General features: G+C 49.9%; 1 protein-coding gene and 1 long non-coding RNA gene across 3 annotated transcripts in view; one reads left to right on the top strand and one right to left on the bottom strand.

Annotated features, from left to right (window-relative positions):
• LOC310838151 overlaps positions 1-27,426 on the top strand; it is an 83,717-nt gene that overhangs the window by 47,834 nt on the left and 8,457 nt on the right. The window lies entirely within an intron of this gene.
• On the bottom strand, positions 1,078-16,945 carry LOC310837595 (uncharacterized protein). 2 transcript variants are annotated; one of them, XM_083724437.1, is made up of 2 exons: positions 16,836-16,945; positions 1,078-4,482 (listed from the first exon to the last, which is right to left on the bottom strand). In XM_083724437.1, the coding sequence occupies exons 1-2, from the start codon at positions 16,864-16,866 to the stop codon at positions 2,900-2,902; spliced, it is 1,614 nt and encodes a 537-aa protein (XP_083580563.1). In that variant the 5' UTR covers positions 16,867-16,945; the 3' UTR covers positions 1,078-2,899. The 2 variants fall into 2 exon arrangements, with proteins under 2 accessions (XP_083580563.1, XP_083580564.1); XM_083724438.1 differs by lacking the exon at positions 16,836-16,945 and adding an exon at positions 14,139-14,788.

Genomic DNA, 27,426 nt, shown 5'->3' with positions numbered 1-27,426 from the left:
GTACTCCTTTCCCAATTTTGAACCAATCAGTTGTTCCATATCCAGTTCTAACTGTAGCTTCTTGTCCCACATAGAGATTTCTCAGGAGACAGATGAGGTGATCAGGCACTCCCATTTCTTTAAGAACTTGCCATAGTTTGCTGTGGTCGACACAGTCAAAGGCTTTTTCATAGTCAATGAAGCAGAAGTAAATGTCTTTCTGGAATATATTTACATACATATGCATAATGGCATCCATTCTCATCAGCTCCAACAACAAAACAGTACGACGTAAAAGTGAAAGTAGTTTCACAGTCTCAAACTGGAAGAGAGATAAGACAGTCTTCCTTTCTCACGCTCATATACCAAACATAAGATCAGCATTGGGGAGCATGAAATCCTTTATATTTGAATATTATTAATAAAAAACGAATAAAAAATATTATTATTATACAATACTTGTGAGACATGACCTTCATTTCTTTAAAGTCTATACAACTTTATATACAAATACCTGAACTTCACATGCACTCCATGCATTTAAGACTGATTTCCCATTATCTGAGTTCATTGATGGGAAGGAAAGTGAGCACTCATAGAAATATGTCAAACACTCCATACATCTAAAGGTTTTCTTCTCCCCTTTGAGAATCTGTAGAGGTTTCTTAAGCATCCCATTCTAACTGATGCACCGCTCTGGGACTTCCAGGTTGTCGCATCGGAGTTCAGTCGCCTGCCATGCACCCTCCGCAGCAGATCGGGTCCTGTGGTCAACTGGTCCCCAACCATTAGCCCCTCCCTCACCTGTCTTTGCTCTCCGGCCAGACCAGGTTTCTGGAGCAAGGCTGGCAGACCCTTTTACCTTTTCAGAAACAGGATGAAACAGAACTGGTAAGGCTGCCACCACTCCCTTGTCCCAGGGTTACCCTAAGCCACAGCTCAAGGGAGACGGCCGTGCTTCTTTGTTACCGGTTAACCCCAAACTACAAGTTGCTTCCACAAGCTTGCAGGCAGAAATTCTTTAGTAAGGCGCAACCAAGAAGCTAGGCGTTGGATTTAGCTATTCCCCCAGATAGGCACACACAATACAAGAGAAAGTTTCTTGCTTAAAATTTATTTTAAAACATAAAGAACATGCTAAAAAGCAGGCACATCTTTTGGTAGATTACAAGTAAAGAGAAATTAAAAACGTTGCAAAATATAGCTAGCTGATACTCACTTCTACACTCTAAGGCAAAGATAGGATAGTTCAGAGTCCTTCAGAGATCCGCATTCAGAGGTCTTAGAAAATCTTCATCACAAAAGAACGGCTGCTTAGGTGGAACATCAGCAGCAGCCAGGCGATTTTGCAGACTGCAGAGCACACCTTCCCCGCCATTCTCAAGATCTTTCATCCCTAATTTGCACGTGGAATCCGATCCCCCAGGCCCAATCACCACTCTTGGTTACATTTGAATTCTCCAATGACCAGCTTGTGGGCTAATAATTTTAACTTCTGACAGCTGGGCCAATTAAGACTCCAGAGCCTAGATCAAAGATGTTTCCTCCCTTTCTTGGCGCTTATGCAGATGCACCTCCTTTGGGCAATTAACAGGGAGATAACATCACCGGCTGGATATCCATAACTTCCCTCACAGGTGTCAACCCTTCACATTACCCAGAGAATTCCTCTCCCATAGTAAACCTTTCACGCCCTTGGAGCCAACGGGTCTATGGGTTAAAGCAACAGGACCTAGTTCCCATAATTCTTGCTGGTTTCCCACAAGGCCTCACTCTCCGCTTGAGCAAAGTACTAACTTTACTGCAGGTGCCATGGGGGTGGGAGAGAGAGTGTGGGTATAGGCCCCCCCATAAGGCTCTGGGGTTACTGGAACATCGGAGCACTCTGCCAAAAGTGGAAAGCTATAAAAATGTTGGGTGTTAACAAGAACTTGACTATGGGTCAGACGAGGAAGACACCCTCAACCAAAGTAGAGAAGGAGAAACAAGAGGAGAAAGAAAGAAAAAACCGACTTGATGGAGATTCTTGCTTTCAGAGTGAAATCAGCTTATGCAAAAGCAAATAAACTACCAGGAGTTTGATTGATTTTATGAAACTCAAGATGAAGAACTCCAACCACACTACCAGAAAAACTGATTACAATGCTCAAAATTGCTGAAGAAAAGAACCAGCTATAAGTTTCTGGCTGATACGCTCAAGAAGAATTCAATTCCCTTTAGTTGAGAATTCCTGGAAGGGATTTTTTTTATGTACATAGGGAAGAAACAAAGATGGCCTGTTTATGTTGGCCAGATTTAACATGTTTCCCTCGGTGGTAGTGAGAGGAAGATACTTAGCTATTCCAGAATTAGAGCGTCTCTGCAAATGCAGAAAACAGGAACCCAATACTTTAGAGCATATATTCTTTTCCTGTGATTTTGGCAGTTATGCCAGAAGACAATTATTTGAGGCCCTAAAATTTAATAGACAGGTGTTTACACAACCAACTGTTCAGGACCTGCTGACGGACAGCGATGATCAAATTACTTTAATAGCGGCTGAATTTTTAAGTGCTGTCCATGAAGAAAGAATGGGCCATGATAGAGAGACTTAGTGGTTTTTAATGGTAGGTGATGTTGCTATGCTGTGGAAAAGGTAAGGTGTAAAAATTCTATGGGGAAACCATGGAGAGGAAGTCAAGTATGAAATAATTGTGTATCTGTAAAGTATGTAGCAATTTGTAAATAAATTCCATATAAAAATAAATTGCATATAAAATTATATACATATAAAGTAATAGAAGAACTTCCCACACTCCTTCCATTCAAATCATTTCTGCTTTTTCAGTTTGTTGGTAGATTGTTGGGTTTCAACTCTTAAAGCTTCTCCTCCTTGTGAGTCCATTGATGTTTTGTAAGAACATCAGGACTGAAGAGCTATCTACACTCCATTTAAGTAAGTTGTTTTCGCTCTGTGAGTTCGATGGTGTTTGCTAAGGTGTCCACTTCTATTGAAGCTCTTTCCACATTCCATGCATTTAAATGGTTTCTCCCCTGTGTGAGTTCGTTGATGGATTCTAAGTGTTCCACTACAAGTGAAGCTTTTTCCACACTCCATACATTCAAATGGTTTTTCCCCTGTGTGAGTTTGATGATGGATACTAAGTGCTGTACCATCAATAAAGCTCTTTCCACATTCCATGCATTTAAATGGTTTCTCCCCTGTGTGAGTCCATTGATGTTTTCTAAGTGTTCCACTGCGATTGAAGCTCTTTCCGCACTCAGTGCATTTAAATGGTTTCTCGCCAGTATGAGTTTGATAATGGGTTCTCAGTTCTCTACTCTCAATAAAACTCTTTCCACATTCCATGCATTTTAATGGTTTTTCCCTTGAGTGAGTCCATTGATGTCTTTTTACTGCTCCACTAGAAGTGAAGCTCTTTCCACACTCCTTACATTCAAATGGTTTTTCCCCTGTGTGAGTCCGTTGATGTCTTCTTATTGCTCCATTAGAAGTGAAGCTCTTTCCACATTCCATACATTCAAATGGTTTTTCCCCTGTGTGAGTCCGTTGATGGATTCTAAGTGCTGTACCATCAAGAAAGCTCTTTCCACATTCCATACATTCAAATGGTTTCTCCCCTGTGTGAGTCCATTGATGTTTTCTAAATGTTCCACTATCGGTGAAGCTCTTTCCACACTCCATACATTTATATGGTTTTTCCCCTGTGTGAATTCGATGATGGATTCTAAGTGTTCTACTCTCAGTGAAGCTCTTATCACACAGCATACATTTAAACGGTTCTTCCCCAGTGTGAGTTTTATGATGAATATTCAGTCTTCTATTCGTACTGAAACTCTTTCCACACTCCAAACATTTAAATGGTTTCTCCCCTGTGTGAATCCGTTGATGGATTCTAAGGCTTCCCCTCTGACTGAAGCTCTTTCCACATTCCATGCATTTGAATGGTTTCTTGCCCGTGTGTGTCTGTTGATGTTTTCTAAATGTTCCACTATCGCTGAAGCTCTTTCCACACTCCATACATTTAAATGGTTTGTCCCCTGTGTGGGTTCGTTGATGGTTTCTAAGGTTTCCAATCTGACTGAAGCTCTTTCCACACTCCATACATTTAAATGGTTTCTCCCCTGTGTGAATCCGTTGATGGATTCTAAGGCTTCCACTCTGATTGAAGCTCTTTCCACACTCCTTACATTTATATGGTTTCTCCCCCGTGTGAGTGTGTTTATGTATACGAAGGTTTGAACTCCAACCAAAGCTTTTTCCACACTCCATGCATTTAAATGGTTTCTCTCCTGTGTGAGTCCGTTGATGTTTTCCAAGTGTTCCACTGTCAGTGAAACTCTTCCCACACTCCATACTTTCAAATTGTTTCTCCTCTCTCTTTTCACATTCCATGAATTTATATGGTTTCTTTGTTATTCCCATTGGACATGGCCCTCCAGAATTTTGACTGCCTTCTCCATTGTCTTCTTTCAACAGGGAGCAGCGGGGGGAAAGGAAACCTAGGAAGAGAACAAAGGAATATTGCACACATCAATTAGCACCTGCTCTTATTTTGACGTCTCGTACATTCTTTCCTGTCCTCCATATGTTCCAAATTTTTAGGAAAGACAGATGAAATAATGTTAAATACTGGTAATGCATCATCAGCCTTTCCTAACCCTTAATTAAGTGTCAGGGAACTGACATTGGAGCGAGAGGTGGAGGCAAGGCTCCCGAGCGATGCAGGAGAGGGGACCAGCAGAGGGGAAGGAATTCAGCGCAACACCAATAGAGAAGGTAGGGAGATGGAGGATTCGGAGAGGGGTCTCCAAGACTCTTCGCCCTAAACTAGTGGGGAGAGCACGGCCACGCCTCTGCCCACTCCTTCCCTGCGCAGAAGATTTCAGCGCAGGGAGAGTAGGCGGAGACTTGACGTCAAACAACTTCTTTGCTGGAAGAGGTTCAAGAAACGCCCACTGACAGATTCTGCAAGCGACTGAACGGCCACGGAGTGAAAGGCTGTCAGCCGAGGCAAGGTTAACCAGGCAATCTGCCCAGCAGTAACGGCAACTTACGCACAAGTAACCCCTTATAACGTTACTTGTGCACAGGCAGGAGACCATGAGTCAGACTGGAGGAGCCGGCGCCGCGGAGCAAGCAGCTGGAGTGCAAAATCTGGTGGAGAGGAACCGAGATTTGGAACAGCGTGTGGCTCTACTGACGGCGTGGCTGGATAAAAGGCGAGCTCAGGATGCACAGGTCAGACCCACCCCCGTGGCAAGGAAGGTGCCAGGACTGGTACACAAGTTTGGGGGGAAGCCCCAGGACTATAACGCATTCCGAACGGAAATAGAGTACGCTTTGGAACTGCAGCATGATGACTTTGCTGATGACAGGGAGAGGGTGGCATACATCGTGGGGCATCTGCAGGATGGGGTGCGTGAATGGGTCAGGCCCCTAATGGCTACGCAGAATGCTGCCTTGAAGGACCTTCGGAAGTTCTTTCAGGCTTTGGACGCGATGTATCACAGCCAAGTGGAACAGAGTGTGACCAGACGGGAACTGATGGGGTGCAAGCAGGGGAACCTATCAGTTAGAGACTACTGGTCCCATTTTGCGATGTTGATACACCGGCTGGAGTGGGACCTAGATTCTCCACCCATACAAATGCTGTTTGAGGAGGGGTTGTCTCCAACTGTGAAGGACGAGCTTTCCCGCGCGCCCCGCCTGCAGTCGATGGATGAATTGACGAAAGCTGTGCTTGCGATAGGAGTGAGACAGGAAGTGCGCGCTTTGGAGAAGCGGGAGGGGAGAGGAGAGCGTTGCCTTGACTACCGCATTCCTGAAATGCCAAGGCAGCCTTCCCAGCCAGTTGAGCCAATGGAAATCGATGGAGAGCGCGCGCGTGAGGTTTCAAACTCCAGTGAAGGATGCAAGAGGGAGGGAAAGGATTGGAAAGGCACCAGGAAGTGTTTCCTCTGCCAACGGCCAGGACATTTTGCCAGGGCCTGTCCACAAAGAAAGGCTTGGCAAGGGATGGTGGGAGCCGCTGGTGGTGAGGAGGAGGGGGAAGAGGAGAAGGTGCAGGGAAATGCCAACGCTTGGCTGCCAATCAGCGGGCACAGCAGCCAGGCCAGCAACTAATAGAAGTGCCCCAACCAGACCCCCCCAAGGCAGCAATAGCCATAGAGGTGGTGCTAGAACTCCAAAACGGACACCCAGTCAAGGTGAAGGGACTGCTGGATTCAGGCAGCTCCTGCAATTTCTTCAGCAAGGACTTCGCTCTAGAGCACCAACTCCACCTACTGCCCCTGGATTTCCCCCTCCAAGTCACAACGATAGATGGCAGGGAACTGCTGGGAGGGGAGGTGACACATCAGACCCCACCAATGAGAATGAGGGTTTCCAGGCACACGGAAACCATTGCCTTTCACGTGGCCACACTGGCGGGACCCCCAATAATATTAGGCATGAGCTGGCTAGCACTACATGATCCAGTAGTGGCTTGGCATGAGCGGACGGTCACTGTTTGGAACACTGTCTAGGGGGGCGAAAGCCAAGGATGACGGTGGCCAGGGTGGCGGGAATGGCAGTGGAGCCAAGAGGAGAGGTGCCACCACAGTATGCTGACCTGCAGGAGGTCTTCAGCGAGAAGGAGGCGGACAGGCTACCACCCCATAGGCCCTTTGACTGCCAAATCAACTTACTCCCAGGGGCTCAGCTGCCGGTGGGTAAGCTGTATGCCATGTTGGACCGGGAGATGCAGGAGTTGCGGGATTTTATTGACAAGAACCTGAAAAGAGGTTTCATAAGAGAATCAAAGGCGGTGGGGGGCAGTCCGGTGTTCTTTGTGGACAAAAAACACACTAATCAGCCCAGATTAGTCGTAGATTATAGGGCCTTGAACCTTGTATCAGAACCCGTGACCTTCCTGTGGAGTTTGGAACTGACAGGGTTAAAACTCCGTGGTGTCCTGTATCTGGGAGGAGCTTGACGCAGAGAAGTGCGTCAGTGTTCAGACTTGCTTTCGCTTCTGTCGGAGAAACAGCTCAGGCTCAGAGGCTGCGTGTGTGTGCTTTTGGAAGCACGGAGATGCCAGAAAGCTCCGATGGAATGAGACTGATTTATGGCTTGTAAATAAACGCTTCTAGAGATAAGAACCGATCTGTCTTTGGACTTGGTTTATCCCTCTCTCATCTCACACGGACGCAGGACCGCTGCTGCTACTCTGCTCTCCTGCCGGGTCAGCTTCAAAGCAGAGGCAACGCAGGGAAGCCTGAGTGGACGCAGGATTTGTTTACCCGAAAACTTCCCAATGCCCAGAATTGATGACATTTTAACACGGGTGAGGAAGGGGAAAATCTTCACCAAGCTGGACCTCAGAGGAGCGTACAATTTGATTAGGATGAGGGAGGGGGACGAATGGAAAACCACCATGTTCACCCCCTGGGAGCCTTTGAGTACTTAGTTATGCCATTTGGATTACAGTCAGGCTCAGCCTGTTTTCAAGCCTTCATGCACCATGTGTTGGGTTCCCTGCTGTACAAGAACTGCGTAGCCTTTCTGGACAACGTCCTAATCTATTCGGACAATGAGAAACAGCATGTAAAGGATGTCAGGGAAGCGCTAAAGAGACTGCAGAAGCACCAGTTGTGGGTCAAGCTGGAGAAGTGCCAATTTCACGCCAGAGAAGTTGAATTTCTGGGGTACAAGTTGTCGGACAGGGGCCTAGCTATGGACCCCAGCAAGGTGCAGGCGGTGCTGGAATGGAAGACCCCCAAAACACGGAAGGATGTGCAGAGGTTCCTCAGGTTCAGCAACTTCTACCAGAAGTTCATCAAGAACTTCGCCCACTTGACCGCACCCATCACGGACTGTCTCAGTAGCAAAAAGAAGTTTGCCTAGACAGAAAGTGCCCAACAATCCTTCGAAAGACTGAAGAAGGCGTTCGCTTCGGAGGAGCAACTCCTGCACGTGGATCTGCAGAAGCCAATGAGGCTGGAGACAGATGCATCAGACCAGGCCATCGGAGAGGTGTTGTTGCAGCCGGGGGGGGGGGTCCAGCAAAGCTGGAGACCGTGCGCCTTTTTCTCGCGGAAACTAAGCAAGTCGGAACAAAACTACACGGTGTATGATCGCGAACTGCTTGCGATTTATGCAGCCTTTCGGCAATGGAGACATCTGCTAATAGGGGCCCAGCACAAGATCCAGGTGTGCACGGATCACAAGAACTTGGAATACTGGAGAACGGCTTGAGTTCTCAACCAGAGACAGATTCGATGGGCACAGGAGTTCTCCAAGTTCGTCTTCGAGATCCGGTACGTCCCGGGAGAGGAGAACGTAAGAGCAGACGCTCTATCCCAGAAGCCGGAGTACACGGAAGGAGAGGGACCACCGGAAGTCAGACACGTATTCCCAGAGGAACGATGGGTGTGTGGGGGAGCGTTGGTTGGGAAACGAGAACTAGCCGAGCTGATTCGCAACGACGAATTCGCTCAAACAAGAATCAGGGAACTCCGGGAAGCGAGGGAAAACCAGGGAGGCTTTGAGGAAAGGGAAGGGCTACTGTACTACAAGGGGGCGATGTACGTACCAGGGGAGACCTTGAGGGGAAGGGTGCTCAAACAGGTCCACGACAACCCAACGGCGGGGCACTTTGGTCAGCACAAAACCATGTTGCTGGTTACCAGGCAGTTCTGGTGGCCAAGGGCAACGGAAGATGTACGAGAGTATGTACAGGGGTGTGACCGCTGCCAAAGGGCTAAAGGGGAGAGGGCTGCCCCCGCAAGGTTGCTGGAACCCTTACCCACGCCGGGAAGACCCTGGGAGGTGGTATCCATCGATTTTATGACAGATTTGCCCAAGTCTAGAGGGAAGACAGCAGTCATGGTAGTAGTGGATCTGCTAACCAAAATGTGCCATTTCATAGCTTGCTCGCATGCAGTAATGGCAGAGGAAACAGCCAGGTTGTTTGTTGATCACATCTTCAGGCTGCATGGAGCTCCCTTGAGGGTCATATCAGATCGCGGGAAACAATTTACTTCGCGGTTCTGGAGGAAGCTCATGCACTTGCTGCAGGTGGAGGTGGGGTTCTCGACGGCGAGACATCCGGAAACCAATGGGCAAGCAGAGAGAGCGAACAGTATTTTACAGCAATACCTACGCTGCTACATCAATGAGAGAGAACGATTGGGTAGAGAGACTAGCGCTGGCTGAATTTGCATACAATAACACTGAGCATGTGTCCACGGGAATGAGCCCGTTCATGGCCAATTATGGGTGTCACCCCAGGGCCTTCCCGGGGAGGGGGGAGGAAGAGTGGAGCATGCCTGTGGCAGAACAGTTTATGGAAGAAATGGAGGCCCTGCACCAGCAACTTAAGATGAACTTGGAAAGGGCCAAGGAAGTTTACAAGAGGCAAGCAGACAAGCGCCGCCGGGAAAGGGAGACCATAAGGGTGGGAGACCGGGTGTGGTTGTCTACCCAAGGGCTACCCTTCAAGGGAGGGTGCAAGAAGCTACGGCCAAAGCGGCTGAGACCCTTTGAGGTAACACAGCAAGTGAACCCCGTGGCATTCAAGCTCAAGTTGCCAGACAGCATGAAAATACACCCGGTGTTTCATAGGTCCCTACTCTCACCGTACGGGGGAAACGGGAGTTCCAGGGGGGAGAGAGAGAAGTCACCACACACCCGCAGGTAGAGGAGAGGGAACACCACAACCAAGCGGTAGAAATCCTAGATTCAAGATGGCGGGGGTGGCAGGTGGAGTACTTGGTAGCTTGGGAGGGAGAACCCGAGTCAGAAAACACGTGGGTTCCCGCGGGGGCGATCGATGATGGATATCTTGTGGAGCAGTTCCACGACAGGTATCCGGGTAAACCCAAACCAATAGAGAGATTCTGGGAGGAGCAATTTGGGACCACAGACGAGGAAGAGGATTTTGTGGGTTTTCCTGCTTCCGAATAGGAAGGGGGAGAAGCGTCAGAGGAGGAGGAATCGGACTGGGAAGCCTGTCCCGCGCGAAGAGATCGGAGCGGGTGGGAAGCGGGGTTTGAGTCCTCGGGGGATGACGGCAGCTCCTTCCAGGGATTCCCTGCATCGTCGGCTGAAGAAGGAGACGAAGTTAAGTCACAGGGTTGGGCCGGGGGTGGAGGGGGTCCTGGAAGGGAGGTGGATGTCAGGGAACTGACATCGGAAAGAGAGGTGGAGGCAAGGTTCCCGAGCGATGCAGGAGAGGGGACCAGCAGAGGGAAGGAATTCAGCGCAACACCAGTAGAGAAGGGAGGGAGATGGAGGATTCGGAGAGGGATTGGATTGGATTGGATTGATCTTTATTACAGCCATTGGCCCGTTACACGACAGTTTCCCATACCAACATATTATACTTAGACCTCCAAATTTAAAATCGCCTAAACCAGGGGTCTGCAACCCGCGGCTCCGGAGCCGCATGTGGCTCTTTTACACCTTTGCTGCGGCTCCGGGGCGGATACTAACGAGGGGAGGAGGAGCACTGTGCGCCCCAACACTCCCCACTGTGGCGGGCGCTGTACTGGCTGTGACGTTGCATGGGGGTGGTGCGTGCGTTAGTCACGCACCGTCCCAACGTCACCTTCCCGCCCGCCCACTATATTGTAAGGGGCATGTACGCTGGTCACTGCATTGAAAGGGGGCATGTACGCTGGTCACTGTTTCGAAGGGGAGTGAAGAACACACACACACACAAAGGTAACTTGTTAATTTAACGTTTATTTCTATGAGGAGGAGTAATTCTGAGGGGTCAAACAAAGAAATAATAAAAAAGTGACAAAAAAGTTATTTTTATAATGACGAGTTTTGCGGCTCCCAGGTTTTTTTCCTTCGGAAACGGGTCCAAGTGGCTCTTTTTGTCTTAAAGGTTGCAGACCCCTGGCCTAAACTTACAAAAGACAAGCAGGAACCAAAGCAAAACAAAAACAAGGACGACCATCATACATTACAATAAATTTGTAACCTATACATCGCCCTCTGCTCATAAATTAATCACGGATATCAATGGTGATATCGCTTAAAACATAGATCATGGTTTAAAACAATGGTGATATCACCTAAAACATAGATCATGGTTTAAAGGGGTTATCCGAGCCATACAGGAGACCGTTTCTCTTCTTTAGGGATAGGACGTTGATCAAGAATCTGGCAACCATGAGTGATCTTAGGGGATCATCGTCAATTAGTAGATATCTCAGTTTGGCTTCAATTGTATCATCGGCAATTCCCTTAAGATATTGAGCAAGAAACTTGCTCCTGGCCGGTAAGTGCAGAGCACAGTCAAAAATTATGTGATGTAACGATTCTGGTGCCCCACAATTACAATCACATAAGAGCGATATCTGTCCATTGGAGAATCTATTTCTCAGCACGTTCGATGGGAAGGTGTTGAATCTTGACTTTACAAAGGCATATCTATGAGCTGAAGAAGTTAAGGAATTCAAATAGTTTGGGAGCCTTAAGAGGGGTAATAAACCAAGATTTAGAGGTGAGCAGGTACCATTGCCCAAGACCATTTTCTGCTGCAAGTCCATCTCCTCTAGCTTACAGGTTACTGATCTTTTAGCTGGGACTATGTCCTGCTCTAGTAATTTGGATGGGGAGATTCCCATTGCCATAATTTTCAGCTGTAAATTTTTTACCCATGGGCTCTGGAAATCATCTCTCCACATACATTGTATCAAGTACAAGTTTGGGAGATTGTGCCATAGAGATAACCAGTAACAAAGTATGTGCTTCCACAGAGCATTTTCCAGGGATATAATATTAAGTTCCATGCGTAATGCTGTATTACTTACACAGTTGGGCAGTTTCAATATCCCTCTTAAAAACTGATTTTGAATGACCTCCAGGTGAGATAGGTTGACAAAAGCCCCCCAAATAGAGATGGCACAAGCAATTGTCGGGATGACCTTGGCCTTGAAGACTTTCAGCGCTGATGGGATATGAAGGGCCCCATCGGTGAAGAAGAATTGCCAAGGAGATAGCTTTGGCTCTATTTGTAACATAGGCTACATGGGCCTTCCATCTAAGGTTATGTTGTAACCAAACTCCCAAATATTGGAATCTGTAGACTTGTTCAATGACTCTCCCATCAATTCTCCAATTATGGAGTTTCCGGCTCTTTGAGAAAATCAGGATCTTAGATTTTCCATAATTAATTGTAAGGGAGTTTGCGTTACAGTATGATCCAAAAAATTTTAAGGCCCTCCTGAGACCTACTCTAGAAAAAGAATGACTGAGTCATCCGCATATAGTAACAAGGGGCAGCGATAAAGTGCTAGGCGGGGTGCATGCATCCTTTCTTGAGCCTCTATTAGGGGAGTCCTCATGTCGCTTATGAACAAATTGAACAGGAGTGGATGCCCCAGCGGGTGAGTTTTTCCCAGAGGATGCTCCTGGGGATACTATCGAATGCTGCCTTTAGGTCAATGAATGCCACACAGAGTTGGCCACCCTTTGGGGTGGAATATTTCCAGGCAAGATGTTGTAAAATTAGAATATGATTGATTGTTGACTGTTTTGGGCGGAATCCAGCTTGTTCGGGCCCAATTAATTTTTTCTCTTCGGCCCATTGGATAAGTCTGTTCAGTAGGAAGCGGGCATACAGTTTCCCCACTATTGAGAGCAGACTGATATTTCTGTAATTCCCCGGGTCATCTGGTGAGCCCTTTTTGTGGATTGGAACAATAACAGCGTCCTTCCATACTTCCGGGATCATTCCAGAGTTGTTAACTGCATCGAAGATGGTCGCCAGGACCTTGGCCCACCAGTCCGCGTGGTATTTTATAGCTTCTGCCGGGATCAGGTCTGGCCCAGGCGCTTTCCCTGTTTTGAGGTTGACGATCAAGTCATGGATGTCTTCCGGAACGGCGGGGGGCCAGAGGGGAAGTTGATCTTGAAATCCGTCTCTTGTGTTAACGATACAGTCAGTTGTGGCAAAGTAATTTTTTAAATAAGATTCCCAAACCGGGGCGGGAATAATAGTTAAAGGGTATCTTTTAGTTCTTTTATTTACCAGGAGCCAAAATTGTCTGGAGTTCCGTGATTATGAGGCTTCTATAATTGCCCGCCACTGGTTCACTTGCCATTCCAGTCTGGCACCCTTTTGAATTTGCTTGTAGGCCGATTTTGCTTGGAAATATTCTTTTGGCAAGACCGTTGCCCCAGAGGCTTTGTACTCTTTGTAGATGTTAACAAGAAGTTGTCTAGCCTGTTTACAAGCACTGTTGAACCACAATGCACCTCTCTTCCTTTGTGTTCGATTTATTTTATGCATCGGGACAGAGAAAAAAAGACGTTAGATCTTCCGACAGATTCGAGAATAGTCAGAGTTTGGTCATAATCATGATAATCCTCAGTTAAGCCTGAATATGCTTGTTATAGTCCTTGTTGGAAATATGCTGAGAATTTTTGAGCCTGTAGTTCGGACCATTTTACACTTTTGACTTGCAGTACTGAATTCGCAATCAAATGTGTTGGATGTCTGTCTCCATCTGGGGTCCAGTCTATAATCATTGTGGCGACCAACGGTAGGTGGTCGCTCAGTTGAATATTTTCAACTTTAAAATGGGAAAGTTTCATGAGATAGATTCGGAGAGGGGTCTCAAAGACTCTTCGCCCAAAACTAGTGGGGAGAGCACGGCCACGCCTCTGCCCACTCCTTCCCTGCGCAGAAGACTTCCGCGCAGGGGGAGTAGGCGGAGACTTGGCGTCAAACAACTTCTTTGCTGGAAGAGGTTCAAGAAACGCCCACTGACGGATTCTGCAAGCGACTGAACGGCCACGGAGTGAAAGGCTGTCAGCCGAGGCAAAGTTAGCCAGGCAATCTGCCCAGCAGTAACGTCAACTTACGAACAAGTAACCCCTTATAACAGTTACATTAATCATTAATGAAGCAGCATTATCTTAGAATACGGTTGAACTGTGGGGTTTACGTTTTATAAAAAGTGGTTTCTCACAGGAACGGGAGCTGCTCTAAGTTCCATGAACCTGGCCAATATTAATTAGGATCCTAAAGTCATCATGAAGTTCTTCATCTGCTGCACTGTAATCCTCCACCCCTTGGGCCACATTCTGTCCCCTTCGACCTCTAGATTTTTATTAATCACCTGCACACTCCCTTTGGCCTCAGGAGGTGCATACTGACCATTTTGGGAGACCCATATATAAGTCTAGTGACAAGGCTTGGTGCTTGTGGTCGGTTGAAGGAGTGCTCAGTTGGAGAATGTTCTTGGGGTTGGACCTCCATCTCTCAGCCTTGCATTCTTGAATGGAGAGAGCTGGAGATGCAGAAGGAAAGAAGCTGGAGACTGACCGCTGGGAAGGCCAGATTGAGACACCCACCCCAATTATGATTTATAATAATTATATGCCATCAGGTCTCGCACCCGCCTCCTGACACTGGCTTATCTTAGTGGAGATTCCCTGTCCAGGCCTCTCTCACTGTTCTTCCTCCTTTGTTGTGGGTGGCCAAGGGCTTCTGGATATTCTAGCTCTGCTCCAACTGGGAATTATTTATTAAATTGTTATACCTCTCTTCATCTGAAGATCACAAGATAAAAATCTGTGAGACACTGAAAAAGGTGAGTATTAAAGGTGAATAACACTGATTGTTGGAAAGAAAAGAAAGAAGATGAAACCAGTGGTGTGTACAGCTGAATGTAAAATAACAACAACAACAACAACAACAACAACGTGTAAAGAAGAAACCAATCTTCAAATCAGTTTCATATTCCCTGGCTGTATTTCTCAGCCACGATTGTGACTCAGGATCTTAGCCACACTTTTTTCTAGAATATCAACTGGATCTCTTTGTAATAGGAGCCAAGCATCCCTGGGATTTCATCCAGACATTCCTTTAGTGTGGGCAGCAGCGGAGGAAGGAAGGAAGGAAGGAAGGAAGGAAGGAAGGAAGGAAGGAAGGAACGAACTTTGGGGGCAAACCATTTCCTTCAGAAGGTCTTCCCCAGGGGGCGGCAGGGTTGATAAACTGCTCAGTGGGGACACCTTGGCTTTATAGTGTTAGGGTCTGGATGCCAATCACAATCCCTTGGTAATGTCTCAAGAACCCTTAAGATCCAGTTCCACCAACTCCCAAGTAACACTGAGCCCTAGAGGAACCTTCTATGCTGAGTTGAGGCACCTCTGGCCCTCCAGATGTGGTTGGAATCAAAGTACCACCTGCCCAAGCAAGGATGGCCCATGGCCAGGGAGGATGGGAGTCTTATCTGGTGGGACACACTTTCTCCATCTTCCCCCTCCCCTGAAAACGCTTTCATTTCTCCTTCCTCCATGATCTCCAACATCTTCCTGATACAGTCCCACCAACTGCTCACATTCCCAAATCATCCTGCACCACTGACTTCCTGAGGCGGCTGCATTGTGTCTGGGACACTGGCAATGGGACAGCACTTTCCACTGGATGAGAGGATAGAGGGTTAAATCAGGGCTGGCCAAATGGGACTCAGCTCCGTCCCCTCCTTGCCCCTCCCTGCACCTGCTGCTTGAGGGGGCTGCCTCAGTTTCCCTTATTGTGGAGCAGGCCCTGAGAACAGCCTTCTCTCTTCCCCCAAAATACAGGAAACACGACAAAGAAGGCCTTGGAGCGTCACCGTGGAACAAAACAACAACAACACTTTGGGCTGCCCTGGCAAGAGAAAGAGACTAATAGGTTTAATAAAAATAAAGGGGGGGGGGAACACAGGACACAACAACAACAACTGGTTGTAAGTCACTTTGGGCTGCCCTGGGCAAGAGAAAGAGACTAATAGGTTTAATAAAAATAAGGGGGGGGGGACACAGGAACCCACCCATTTACATAGCAATCTTCTCAATCTCTTAAACTCCACAGATTTAAGAGTCCTGATATAGTGGGAATAATGGAAACCAGGTGAGAAGGAGTTGGGCCCAGGTGTCTGGGGGGGGGGGGAGCCCTTTAGATGCTTCTGCACAGAAACACAGGCATGTGGGGGAGACTGGAGTTGCCCAGAGGGAAGCCTCAAAGGGGGGGATGATAAAGGGGGCTTCCTCTTTCCCCCCATGGTTGGACTCGCTCTCACAGCCCCCAGCCCCCCGCAGCTCCTGATCTGGGACCTGAGGCAGGGCAAGGACTGAGCTTCAGGGGAGGAGAGGGTGGCTGGATCGGGGCTCCTGCTCAGGGATCTCTCCCTGGTCTAGTCCTGGCAGATTCCTGGGCAGGAGGGAGAAGTCAAGGCAGGCGGCCCCCCAGGCCCTCTCTCTTTCTCCAAGATGGCTTCGATCCCTCCCCAGGGATGCTCCCTTCCTCCCTCCGCCCCCCCCAGGGTCCCCTTTGCCCCGAGGCCCCCCTGGCCGGCTCAGCCTTCCTGCCAAATCTCTCCCCATCCCAGGAGGGAGACGGGGGGGGGGGTCCTCCATCCAGGCCTCTCTCGCCCCCATTAACCCTTCCATGGACTCCCCACTCTCCCTCCAAAGGGGACCCACCAAGCCAGAATCGCAGCGCCCCAGGGATTCCTGCCAGGGGGTTCAAGTCCCAGCCCTGGGGGGGCCTCCCATTTCTATTGCCCCAAAGGCGCCCAAGGGGGGGGCAGGGGAGTTGAGCATCTCTTGACAGCTGAGCATCTCCTTGCGCTGCAAAGGAGCTCTTGCAATGCAAACCCTGTCGGTGCTCCCTCTGCAGGAAGCCCCCCCCCCCCGCCGCATTTCCCATAGTAAAAGGCAGGAAGGCTGATCTCGGGGGGGGGGCGTGCAATGCAATCCCTGCGAAAGGAGGGGCCCCGATCTCCAGCCGGATTGCATGCATCGGAGCCTCTGTTGTTGTTGGGGGGGTCTCTGCCCCCTTCCCCTCCCCGCCCTACAGCTCTACCTCTTTGTCCTCTCTGTCCCTCCGCTTCCATCGCTCGCTCTGCTATTCCGATTTCCTTTCTCGGGGGATCTCCAAGGAGGCGCCCCCTCGGGGGGAGGGGTTCCTTTCTCCTAAACCAGCCCCTCCCCTGCTCGCCGGATCCCCAGAAGGGAGGGGGAGGAATCCCCCACTTTCCTTTTTCCCCCAGCCCCAAATCCTGCCCCCCTTCCCAGCTGCCCTGTTTGCAGATTCAGGGGGAGGAAAAGCGCCTCCTTCTCCCCCCCCCCAAGATATAGATATATTTCGCCCCTCTTTTCCCTCCTCCTCCTCCTCCGCAGAGCTGCTCCTCTTCCGGGAAGGTGGATCAGGCCCCTCCCCTCCCCCTTGACCCCCTCCCTGCCTCTCTAGGAAGCGGAGCTCACTGACGGGGGGGCAGGAATGAGTGGCCCCTCCCTCCCAGAAGACACAAATTCTCCTCCTCCCAAACCAGCTCCGTTTTCCTGTTTCTCTCCTGAGAAAGCCCCGGGTTCGATCCCCGGAGGCGGCAGGGAAGGAGACCCCGCCCCACCTGGGAAAAAGCCCTCCGGGGCAGGAAGGGGACATGCCCCCCCTTCATCTCTTTTAATCCCTTGCCGGGAGAGGGGGGTCCGGTCAGTCTCACCCCATTTCCCGACGGGGGGGGGAGGCAGGGCCGGGGCGCAAGGGGTCCCCGTTACAACAGCCCATCACCCCCTCTCAAGGGAGTCTCTTCCCCTGCCAAACAGCTCTTGCTGGCAAAGGTTTAGTCAGAATCGCCTTTCTTGCAGCTTGAGGCCATGGGTTCGAGTCCTACCCTACAGCCTAGAACAGAGTTATCTTTCTTTGTTGCTGCATCACCCTGCGGACTCAGGTTAAGCTAGTGGTCCACCGAGACCCCTGGATGCTCCTCACGTGTACTGCTAGTCAGCCAGGTGTCCCCCATCCTCTATTTGTGCAGGTGGGTCTTCCTGCCTAAGTGCAGAGCCTGACCCTTGTCCCTGTTGAAGTTCATTCTGTTACTCATTCTGTTCTGCAAGGACGTCCCCCAGCGGAGCTGCTATTCCTGTTACAGGAAATCTCAGGGGAGCATCAATAGCGCAAGTTGCACTCCTCCCGAGTAGTTGCTCTATGGCTGGGCAGGATCTGTCCCGCCTCAGACTGCAGGGGGGGCAGCTGGCAAGATGGACCGCTCCCCAGTGCACTCCTTCTCCCAAGGGAGGAGGGTCCTGGCTGGACATCTGCTTGGTCCTGGCTGGACATCTGGCTGGACATCTGCTCTGCTTCCCCAAGTGGTGGAATCCTGTGTCCCAGAACAGAGGGTCTTCCTTGCAGGCTGAAGTGGTGCAGTCCAGATACAGGCTAAACCCCTGGGGGTGTGAAGGAGGCAGAGACTATGGGCCTCTCCCTCCCTTCCCCACCCCCTGTGAACCATGGGTTCAGCCGTTCCTGGAAAGAGCCCTGAAAACTGGCCACGCCAGGTCCACGTGCCCCTAAGACCTTCAAAGGAAGCTGCCTCTTGGCTGCCTCAATGCTCAGAGGTGGCTCCTGACCCTTAAGTCTGGGACCTGCCAAACACACACTATAGACATCCACAGGGTTTCTCCCCTATGTGCGTTATCTTGGGGATAATGTGATAGGAGCTTCCAGTGAAGCATTTAACACACACTTAGGCCACCTCCCCACTGCATGGAGGTCTCTCTGGCACTGCCCACTCTCTGCTCTGCCACCTTCCCTCCTCAGGCAAGATTTGCAGGTAGGAGGCCAGTCCTTCCTGTCTGGCCGGATTGGAAGGTGAGTGAAGGGAAGCCTTTGTTGGAAAACGCTCTGGGCTACCTGCAGCCCCCCCCTCCCAGATCTCCCTCCGAGCGTCCTCCGGTGAGCATAGCTCTGGAAAAGGCATCCCCTTCTTCTCCAGCGACATAAACCATCTTGATTTATGCACACTAGCCTTCTGGCTTAACACAGCAAAAGAAAGAAGCACCGTAGTTCTAAACTACTATTTATTTACATAACATTTACATACATATGCATAATGGCATCCATTCTCATCAGCTCCAACAACAAAACAGAAGGACGTAAAAGTGAAAGTAGTTTCACAGTCTCACACCGGAAGAGAGTTAAGACAGTCTTCCTTTCTCACGCTCCACTCAGACAGGCGTGTGAAATATATCAAACATAAAATCAGCACTGGGGAGCATGAAATCCTAACAGCCTTTCTTCTTTCTCTATACATGCACTACATTGTTTTATGATGTGGCAATTCTTCACTCAAGAAAGAAAAATAATTCCTAATGGAATATAATTATCAATGGATGGTAATTAGTAATTGTTACGGAAATCTGGGTGCGTATTTACCCTGCCACCCAGCCAATCGGACAGAGTCCGTGGATTCTTGCGGAAGAAAGAAGCTCAGCCGGAGACAGGAGCAAACTGCCGAAGATCCAAGTTTATTGGCCAACAGGTTCAAGACGAGATTGAACCCCGAGAGTGGGGCGACATAAACTTTTAAAAGTTCCCTCCAAGTCCCAGAATACAGTGCACGAAACGTCATGAATTCATTATGGGAGGGTTGGGTTTCACGGATTGCATCATGAATATATTACACACGTCATGAGTGTCTCAGGGAAAAGGTGGGGTTACACTCATTTACATTTGAGACAAGGGAGGGGGAAATATGTAGAGCGAGAAATACACATAGACAATCGTTTATCAAGTACCGGTGGTGGCAGGACAAAGGGTCATAGATATGCATCGTCTGCCACCTGGTATTGCCCGGGGAAAGGGTTATGCGAAGCGATCTGGCAGGATTAAGAAGTTCCTGTGTACGTGCCTGGCCGCTCCGGGGATTATGGAAGTAGGGATCACATCATGGAGTCCAGAAGGGGCTGAGTTGAATGACACCAAGAGCAAAGAAATCGGAGTTGTGGTTGATTTTATGTGAATTTCCAAAGGTTTTCTATGTGATTCGGTCTATTTGGTATTGGTAATCAAAAGCGGAAACAAAATGGATACATTGTAACAGGAATGGATACATTTTGACAGTTTTACGAGTTCTCTAGTTTCGGATCCATTGTTCTCACAGTGGGGGGCCGTCAACAGCTTGTCAGTAGGTTCAATGAGGCGTGCAAAGCTGCCTGAGCTAGCTCCTGCAGGACGAATGCATGGCTGTGATTGGCCAAGACGCAGCCATAGGAATAAGCGGAGATACAGGAGCGCCCGGTCTACTCGTTCTGAGTATGGAGCGCAAATAGCCATAGGAAAAGATAAGAGAATACATTCATATATTCGAGCTTATTTCGCTCGTGGTAGAAAGGGGTTCTGGGGAAGGTGTGGTGCTTGTGCGACGGTGAGGGGAACTGAGGGTGGGTGAACGGGGATACCCTAGAGGTCATCGCCTCGGTTGTTCAAGGGAGAGGGGCAAAGAAGGTACCCCCCCCTTTCCGATCCGTATCAGTCCCCCATTCGGAGATAGATTTGCATCAAAGTTCTGAAGGAACTTGCAAATCCTTTCTCCGCACCACAGGAACGCTAAATTTCTGTGATCTCATATTCCCCTTCTCCCAGATGCCTCATCTGTACATAGTCGGGGAAGGTGGGGGTATGTTGGGAACGAGAATAGGCTCGAAGAGAGAAGGAGTTAGGCGAGGCAGGGTGGCGGAGGCGGAGGAGGGAACAGCAGGGATTAATACAGTGCACAGTACAACATAAAATAGACACACAAAGACCAGCGGTCAAGACGATGAGCAGCATGACTTTCAATAATTGTCGGAGCCAGCCCAACTTGGGTAACCATCCCCACAGGTCCACATCGGATAGTCCCTCATGTTGGATATCGTGTAGCCTCCCTGCTAACTCGTGAATATTGTTCAAATGCCCAGTTATGTTTAAGGTCTGGTCAGTCACGTATGTGCAGCACTCGGTGCCTATTAAGGCACAGGTGCCTCCTTGACTAGACAAGAGGAAGTCCGTAGCAATCCTCGTCTGTAAGGCCATCTGTCTTACCTCGGTTAGTTCCGACATGAGAGAGTCCGTGATCTGGGTCGCCTCCTGCATAAACTTAAGGAGGATGTCGGTGAGTCGAAGGATATCCACATGGTTTGAACCGGCACCGTAGGCCGGGAAAAGTGCTCGGCCTACGGTCTCTCCATTTGCAGCAACATCTGACAGATCTGACAACTCCTTTTGCTCCCTTTTATTCCGTTGTCTTCCGGGGGGTAGATGTGGGACGATCCTAATTCCGGGGACAATGTAGCCGACGAAGCAGGATCCGGACATGTGTGGGCTCACCCATGTATATGCACGGTGTCCGCACACCCAGAATAGGCCGCTGAGGTAAGATTCCATTCTGCCGGAGGCAAAGGTTTGCAACAGCATGGAGTCAGAGGGTTGGGGTCTCCAGTTAAAGGGGTGTCCGACGGCAGCGGCCCAGGCGACGGTAAGGTTAGGGAAAGTCCGAGACTCTCTTGCACTGGTGACGGTGACCAGGCCAGTGGGCAGGATTTCGAGAGTGTTTGAACATGTACTAGATCCAATGAAGGTTCCTTCTCCGGAGAAGCTGCGGCAAAGGGGCCCCTTCGTAGGGCCGGTGAGATAGAGATATTGATGTGTCAAGTTGAGCGCCGTTAGGTTCCAGGAAGTAACGTTTCCGGAACGGAATTGTTCAAGGGTCACTGGCACTGGGACTAGTGGGAGACTCTGCTGGAGGTGGCTAGGCGCGTGGGCACAGATCCAGCAGTCTGGGTAGGGTGCTTCCTTTGCCACCTGACTGAGAAGTTTAATGTAGGAGTTTTGCTCCCAGGATGAGAGGAGGTCTTTTCCCGGGAATGCAGAGTCAGTGCCGAATTGTCGAGGTGCCGTGCCGACTGGGTGGAGTGGGTCAGTAGTGTTTAATAGTCGCCTATCCCTGGCGATACCGCCGCATCTGAGGGGTCCGACGTGGTCCCATGAGGGGGGGCGTGAAGGGTGTATAGGATGATGCCAACCTTCGAGATATTCAGCCCCTTTCCACTCGTGAGTGACCCCTAGGTTCCATAAGCAGCAGAATCGTCGCAGGCAGAGTCCCTGGAGTTGAGACTTCCGGGTTTCTGGGGTGGAGAGGAGACACTGGAACCCGAAAATCAAGTTTCCAGAGGGGTGATTTGAGTCCGTATAAACGTGGGAGGCCCCTCCTATCTCGATTTCGGTCCAGTTCGGGTTGTGGGAGATCTCTCCGTTGGCGTAGAGAAGATAAGTCCCATTTTGGCAGGTCAGCCGGTAAGAGGAGTGGTCAAGAGTGAGGGCCGCGGACCCGATACGGCGCAGGTCCTTGTTTCGGACGAAAAGTTCCCAGTATTCGTCGTTGGCGAGTCGGGGTACTAAAGAATGGCGCAGTAAGACTCGAGACTCTGGAAGGCAGAAATCAAAGTCCCCCATTCGATCAGGGTTAGACCTTCCCGTCTCGACCTCATGATAGTCCAAGAAGTGATAGTCTGTTTGCAACCCTGTGCAGTGGTCTGATGATGTGAGAGTGACCCAGGATATGGCGGCGAGAAGAAGAACGGCGTAGGCCAGATTCATGGTGTAGATGCGTGTGGGGCAAACGAATGAGGGCTGCAAAGCGAGGCTGTCAAACGAAGCAAGCTGTCAACGGAGCTGTCAAATGGAGCTGTCAAATGAAGCTGTCAGATGAACTGTCAAGAGCGAAGTTGTCAAACGAAGGAAGCTGTCAACGGAGCTGTCAAATGGAGCTGTCAAATGAAGCTGTCAGATGAACTGTCAAAAGCGAGGCTGTCAAACAAAGGAAGCTGTCAACGGAGCTGTCAAATGGAGCTGTCAAATGAAGCTGTCAGATGAACTGTCAAAAGCGAGGCTGTCAAACGAAGGAAGCTGTCAACGGAGCTGTCAAATGGAGCTGTCAAATGAAGCTGTCAGATGAACTGTCAAAAGCGAGGCTGTCAAACGAAGGAAGCTGTCAAACGCGGCTGTCACCGCGTTTGAAACGTAGCTTAATGGTGTTGGTATCTGGGATGATTTCGGACGTCCAGTTGGATGTCGCGGTGTCTGGTCCGGTCTGTTGAGCCCGACTTTGGCCCCGATCCGCTGGTCCAGTCTGTTGAGCCCGACCTTGGCCCCGATCCGCTGGTCCAGTCTGTTGAGCCCGACCTTGGCCCCGATCTGCTGGTCCGGTCTGTTGAGCCCGACCTTGGCCCCGATCTGCTGGTCCGGTCTGTTGAGCGTCGTCGTCAATATATGAGGTCGGTGGAGTAGGTGGAGTCGAAAATGTGAAGTCCTCACCGTTGCTTTCTTCCGTCTCCTGTGGAGGGGGTGAGGACTTGCATCTAGTATGATGTAACCAAGAATACTTCTCACCTACTTTCACGGCGGTTGGCGAGGTCAAGAGTACTTGGTAGGGGCCTTCCCACGCGGGTTGGAGTGGTTCTTTCTGGTAGACCTTGACGAGAATCCAGTCACCAGGGTGGAAGGAGTGAGCATGGACGTCGATGGGCAGGTTTTGTCCCTCGATGGCCGCGTAGTGGTGGAGACGTTGTAATTGTGTCTGGAGCTGAATAACATAATTAGTAAGTTCTGTTTCTCCTAGCTCCAGTTCTGAGAGTGGGAATAAAGTGTTGTAGACGGGAGGAGGCCTCCCGAATAAAAGTTCGAATGGAGAGAGTTTCAAACGTTCGGTTGGGGCGCTGCGGATGTTATGAAGGACCAGTGGGAGTGCATTCACCCATTTTAGGCCAGTGAGCTTGCAAAGTTTGCCCAACTGTATTTTTATTTCCTGGTTCATGCGCTCTACTTGGCCAGAGGATTGTGGGTGGTACGGGGTGTGGAGATCCCATCTAATTTGGAGTGTCTTGGCAACTAATTGCACCACTTCTGCAGTAAAGTGGGTTCCCCTGTCGCTGTCAAGGCGTCGGGGTATGCCATAGCGGGGAATAATATCCTGTAGGAGGGCCCTGGCAACTACGGATGCGGTAGCTCTTCGGCAAGGGAATCCCTCCACCCACGAGGAGAATTGGTCCACTATAATCAAAGCATGCTTAAAGCCTTGGCATTGGGGCAGATCAATAAAGTCAAGTTGCAAATTCTCAAAAGGGACAAAGGCCCATGGTCTGGCTCCCGGTGGCCTCCTGGGTTCACGCTTCGGATTGAAGCGATGGCAGGTAATGCAATTCTTTGATGCTGCTGCTGCTGCGGCAGCAGCTATCCCGGGTGCATACCAAGATCTAATTACATGTTCCATTAATCTCCCTTTTCCCCAATGTGTCCGCTGATGAAGAATCCTCACTACTTTTGGAGTCCAGGCCTTTGGAAGGACGGTTCTTCCATCGGGGAGGACCCAGATGCCTTGTTGTTCGGTGGCACCTATCGAGTCCCACATAGCCTTTTCATCCTCTGGGGCAGATTTGTAAATTTCTGTAAGGTCTAGGTCTGCTGGTTGCAGGAGGGCTTGAAACTCGGATTCATTGTTAGGAATGCGTAGGGCAGCCATTTGTGCGGCTTTGTCGGCTCGTCTGTTTCCTTTAGAAACTGAGTCCCTACCCTTGGTATGGGCTTTGCAGTGGACGACGGCTATAGCGGCAGGTAAATGGATCGCCGTGAGAAGTCGCTCAACTAGGGCGGCGTGCGAGATTTGAGACCCGGCGGCGGTTAGAAAGCCTCTCTGGAGCCAAATTTGACCGGTTGTGTGTACCAGGCCGAAACAGTATTTACTGTCGGTATAAATGGTTACCCGCTTCCCTTCACCTATCTCGCAGGCACGCAGTAGCGCGATTAACTCAGCGGCTTGGGCACTGTACTGGGAGTTGATTGGGTTTGATTCTAGTACTTCGAAGTCGGTGACCACTGCATACCCAGTCTTTCTAACCCCGTCGATTACTTTAGAGCTGCCGTCAGTATACAGTATTAGGTCGGGATTCTCTAGGGGAAGATGATCTAAGTCTTCACGAGGCTTTTCAGCTTGGCGGACTATGGTGGTGCAGTCATGATGTGGGGTGCCATCATCGGGAAGGGGTAGCAGGGTAGCGGGGTTTAGCGAGTTGACACGTTTAATGGTAACATTGGTTGGGGTTAGGAGGAGGGCTTCGTACCGGTTGAGGCGTGAGTTTGAGAAATGGTGGCATCCTTTTAGAGTTAGGAGGGTTGAGACCGAATGGGGAACGTGAAGGGTGATTTCATGGCCCAGAACTGTTTCTTGAGCCTTCTCGAGGAGGACTGCAGCGGCTGCAATGGCTCTCAGGCAACTGACAGCCCCTTTAGCAGTGTTGTCAAGTTGCAGACTGTAATATGCTACTGGCCTCTCTTGGTCGCGGAAGGGTTGGGTTAGGACACCGGAGGCTACTCCCATTTGCTCGTGAATAAATAGGTTGAACGGGATTCGGTAGTCGGGTAATCCTAGGGCAGGAGCGGATCTGAGTTCCCGTTTTAGTCGTTCAAAAGAGTTGTAAGCTTCCTCTTCCCAGACCAAAGTGTCTGGGTGGTCCTGACGCGTCATAACAGTTAAGGGCTTCGTTATTTCGCTGTAACCAGCGATCCATGCTCGGCAGAAGCCGGCCATGCCAAGGAAGCCGCGCAGCTGTCGTTTCGTTTTTGGGAGAGGGATTTTAGTGACTGCTTCAATCCTGTCAGTGGCTAGACTTCGGGTCCCTACACCCAGGATGTGTCCCAGATACTTGACCTCTTGTTTACAATATTGGAGTTTCTTTGGGGACACCTTATGTCCCCTCTTTGCCAGTTCTGATAGGAGGTGTTTAGTATCTGTCTTACACGCCTCTTCAGTGGTAGAACACAATAAAATATCATCCACGTAAAGGAGTAAGGTGGAGCTAGCCGGTAAATGGATGTCCTCTAAGTCTTGATGTAATATGGCCGAAAAAATTGCGGGCGACTCTACATAGCCTTGGGGAAGTCTGGTCCAAGTTAGTTGACCGGGCCCCCAGGTAAATGCAAAGAGGAATTGGCTGGTCGGGTCCAGGGGTATACTGAAGAAGGCAGAGCACAGGTCCGCAGCGGAGTACCAAGTAGTTCCCGCTGGAATTGCGTTTAGGAGGGAGTTCGGGTTTCCCACTACTGGGTGCAGTGGTATTACGAATTGGTTCACTAATCTCAAGTCCTGCACAAAACGGTACCGTATAGGTTCCCCTTCTTTAGCGGGTTTCTTGACCGGGAGAACTGGAGTATTACAGGGTGAAGCGCACGAGACTAGGATCCCCTTTTCGAGGAAGTCCTCAATCATGGGTGTTAGGCCTTCTATGGCTTCTTTGGGCAGAGGGTATTGCTTGGTACATGGGAAGGGTAGGTCACTTCGGTACGTGATCTTGACTGGAGTGGCGGAGAGTAAGAGCCCGACTGAGGTTGATTCAGTGCCCCATAGGGAGGGGGGCAAGTCGGTTTCTAGGTCAAGAGGGAGTTCGGGAAACTGTCGATCCGCTTTAGATTCCTGAACGATACCTTGGAACATGGGAATAGAGTCCCCTGGCATATGTAGGTAAATGCCATCGGAGGAGCATTTAATGGTGGCGTTAAGTTTGCAGAGGAGGTCTCTGCCGAGGAGATTGACAGGGCTGCTTGTTAAAAGGAAAGTGTGTTCCGCTAGTAATGGTCCGAGGGTGACCTTAGCCGGTCGCGAGAGCGGACAAGTGCGGGGTATCCCGTCCAGTCCCATTACTTTCTTGGTCACTGTCCCTGGTTCCAGGTGGCTGTTGGTTAGGGTGGAATAAGTAGCCCCTGTGTCCAACAGACATTGATAGGGGTGGCCGTCAATCTCAATAGTGCAGACCGGGTCCTCAGGTGACAGTGCAAGGACGGGGCAGATGGTTTGGGTCTGAGTGGGATCCCCTTCTAATTGTCAATAGGTGTCCTGATCATCGGGAGGTGGTTGGTTTGGAGGATGCAAGGGAGGCGCAGTGGCATTCGCCCAAGGGTGAGCAGACTGGTCTATGGCTGTCATCTGGGTCCGGGGTCCTGACTGGGGTCGGGTTTGAGGCGTCGGGTTCGAGGGCGTTGGTGGAGCATAAGTCGCCGGTTGGTGGTTGGTGTACCCTGGGGTTACGTTGGGTTGCGGGGGGAAAGGAGGGTGGCTGGCTCGAGCAGGGAAGGACTTGGATTCGTGCCCCCCGTAGGTTGACGTATTTAGGTAAGGGCAGAATCTTTTTATGTGACCTTCTTCCTGGCAGTAGTAACACCCTCCAGTCCCCGGTCCCCATTGCCTATAGGGGTTAGGAGGTCCTCCTCCCCGGACCCCCTTTCCTCGGTTGAGGCCTCTACCTCGGTTAGGGCCATAGGTAGTCTCCATGCTCAAGGCCAAGATCTGTTCGACCTCGGATTTACTCTCCTTTTTCTTTCTTTCATCTCGAGAGTTGTAGATGGATTTCGCAATGGACAAGATTTCATTTATACTTTTTCCATCGTATCCAATTTGAAGGTTCAGGGCTTTCCTAATATCTGGGCAGGCCTGATCCTTGAAGAAACCTTTAACGATTACTTCATGTTGTGGATTCTCGGGGTCTATTCCCCCCCAGGTCTTGATGGCAGAGACCAATCTCGTATAATAATCAGAAGGGTGTTCGTTTGGTCCCTGCATTACCGTTTGGACTTTGGTCCAATTAAC

This window comes from Podarcis gaigeae, assembly GCF_964106915.1.
Source record: "Podarcis gaigeae genome assembly, chromosome: 2".
Taxonomy (NCBI): Eukaryota; Metazoa; Chordata; class Lepidosauria; order Squamata; family Lacertidae; genus Podarcis; species Podarcis gaigeae.
This window is presented reverse-complemented; position numbering and strand designations above follow the sequence as displayed.

Coding starts and splice junctions, on each gene's coding strand:
- LOC310837595 (XM_083724437.1), bottom strand. CDS start 16,866: ATGGAAGCGGAGGGACAGAGAGGACAAAGAG. Junction 4,483..16,835: donor GGGACAGAGAGGACAAAGAG/GTAGAGCTGTAG, acceptor TTCTCTTCCTAG/GTTTCCTTTCCCCCCGCTGC.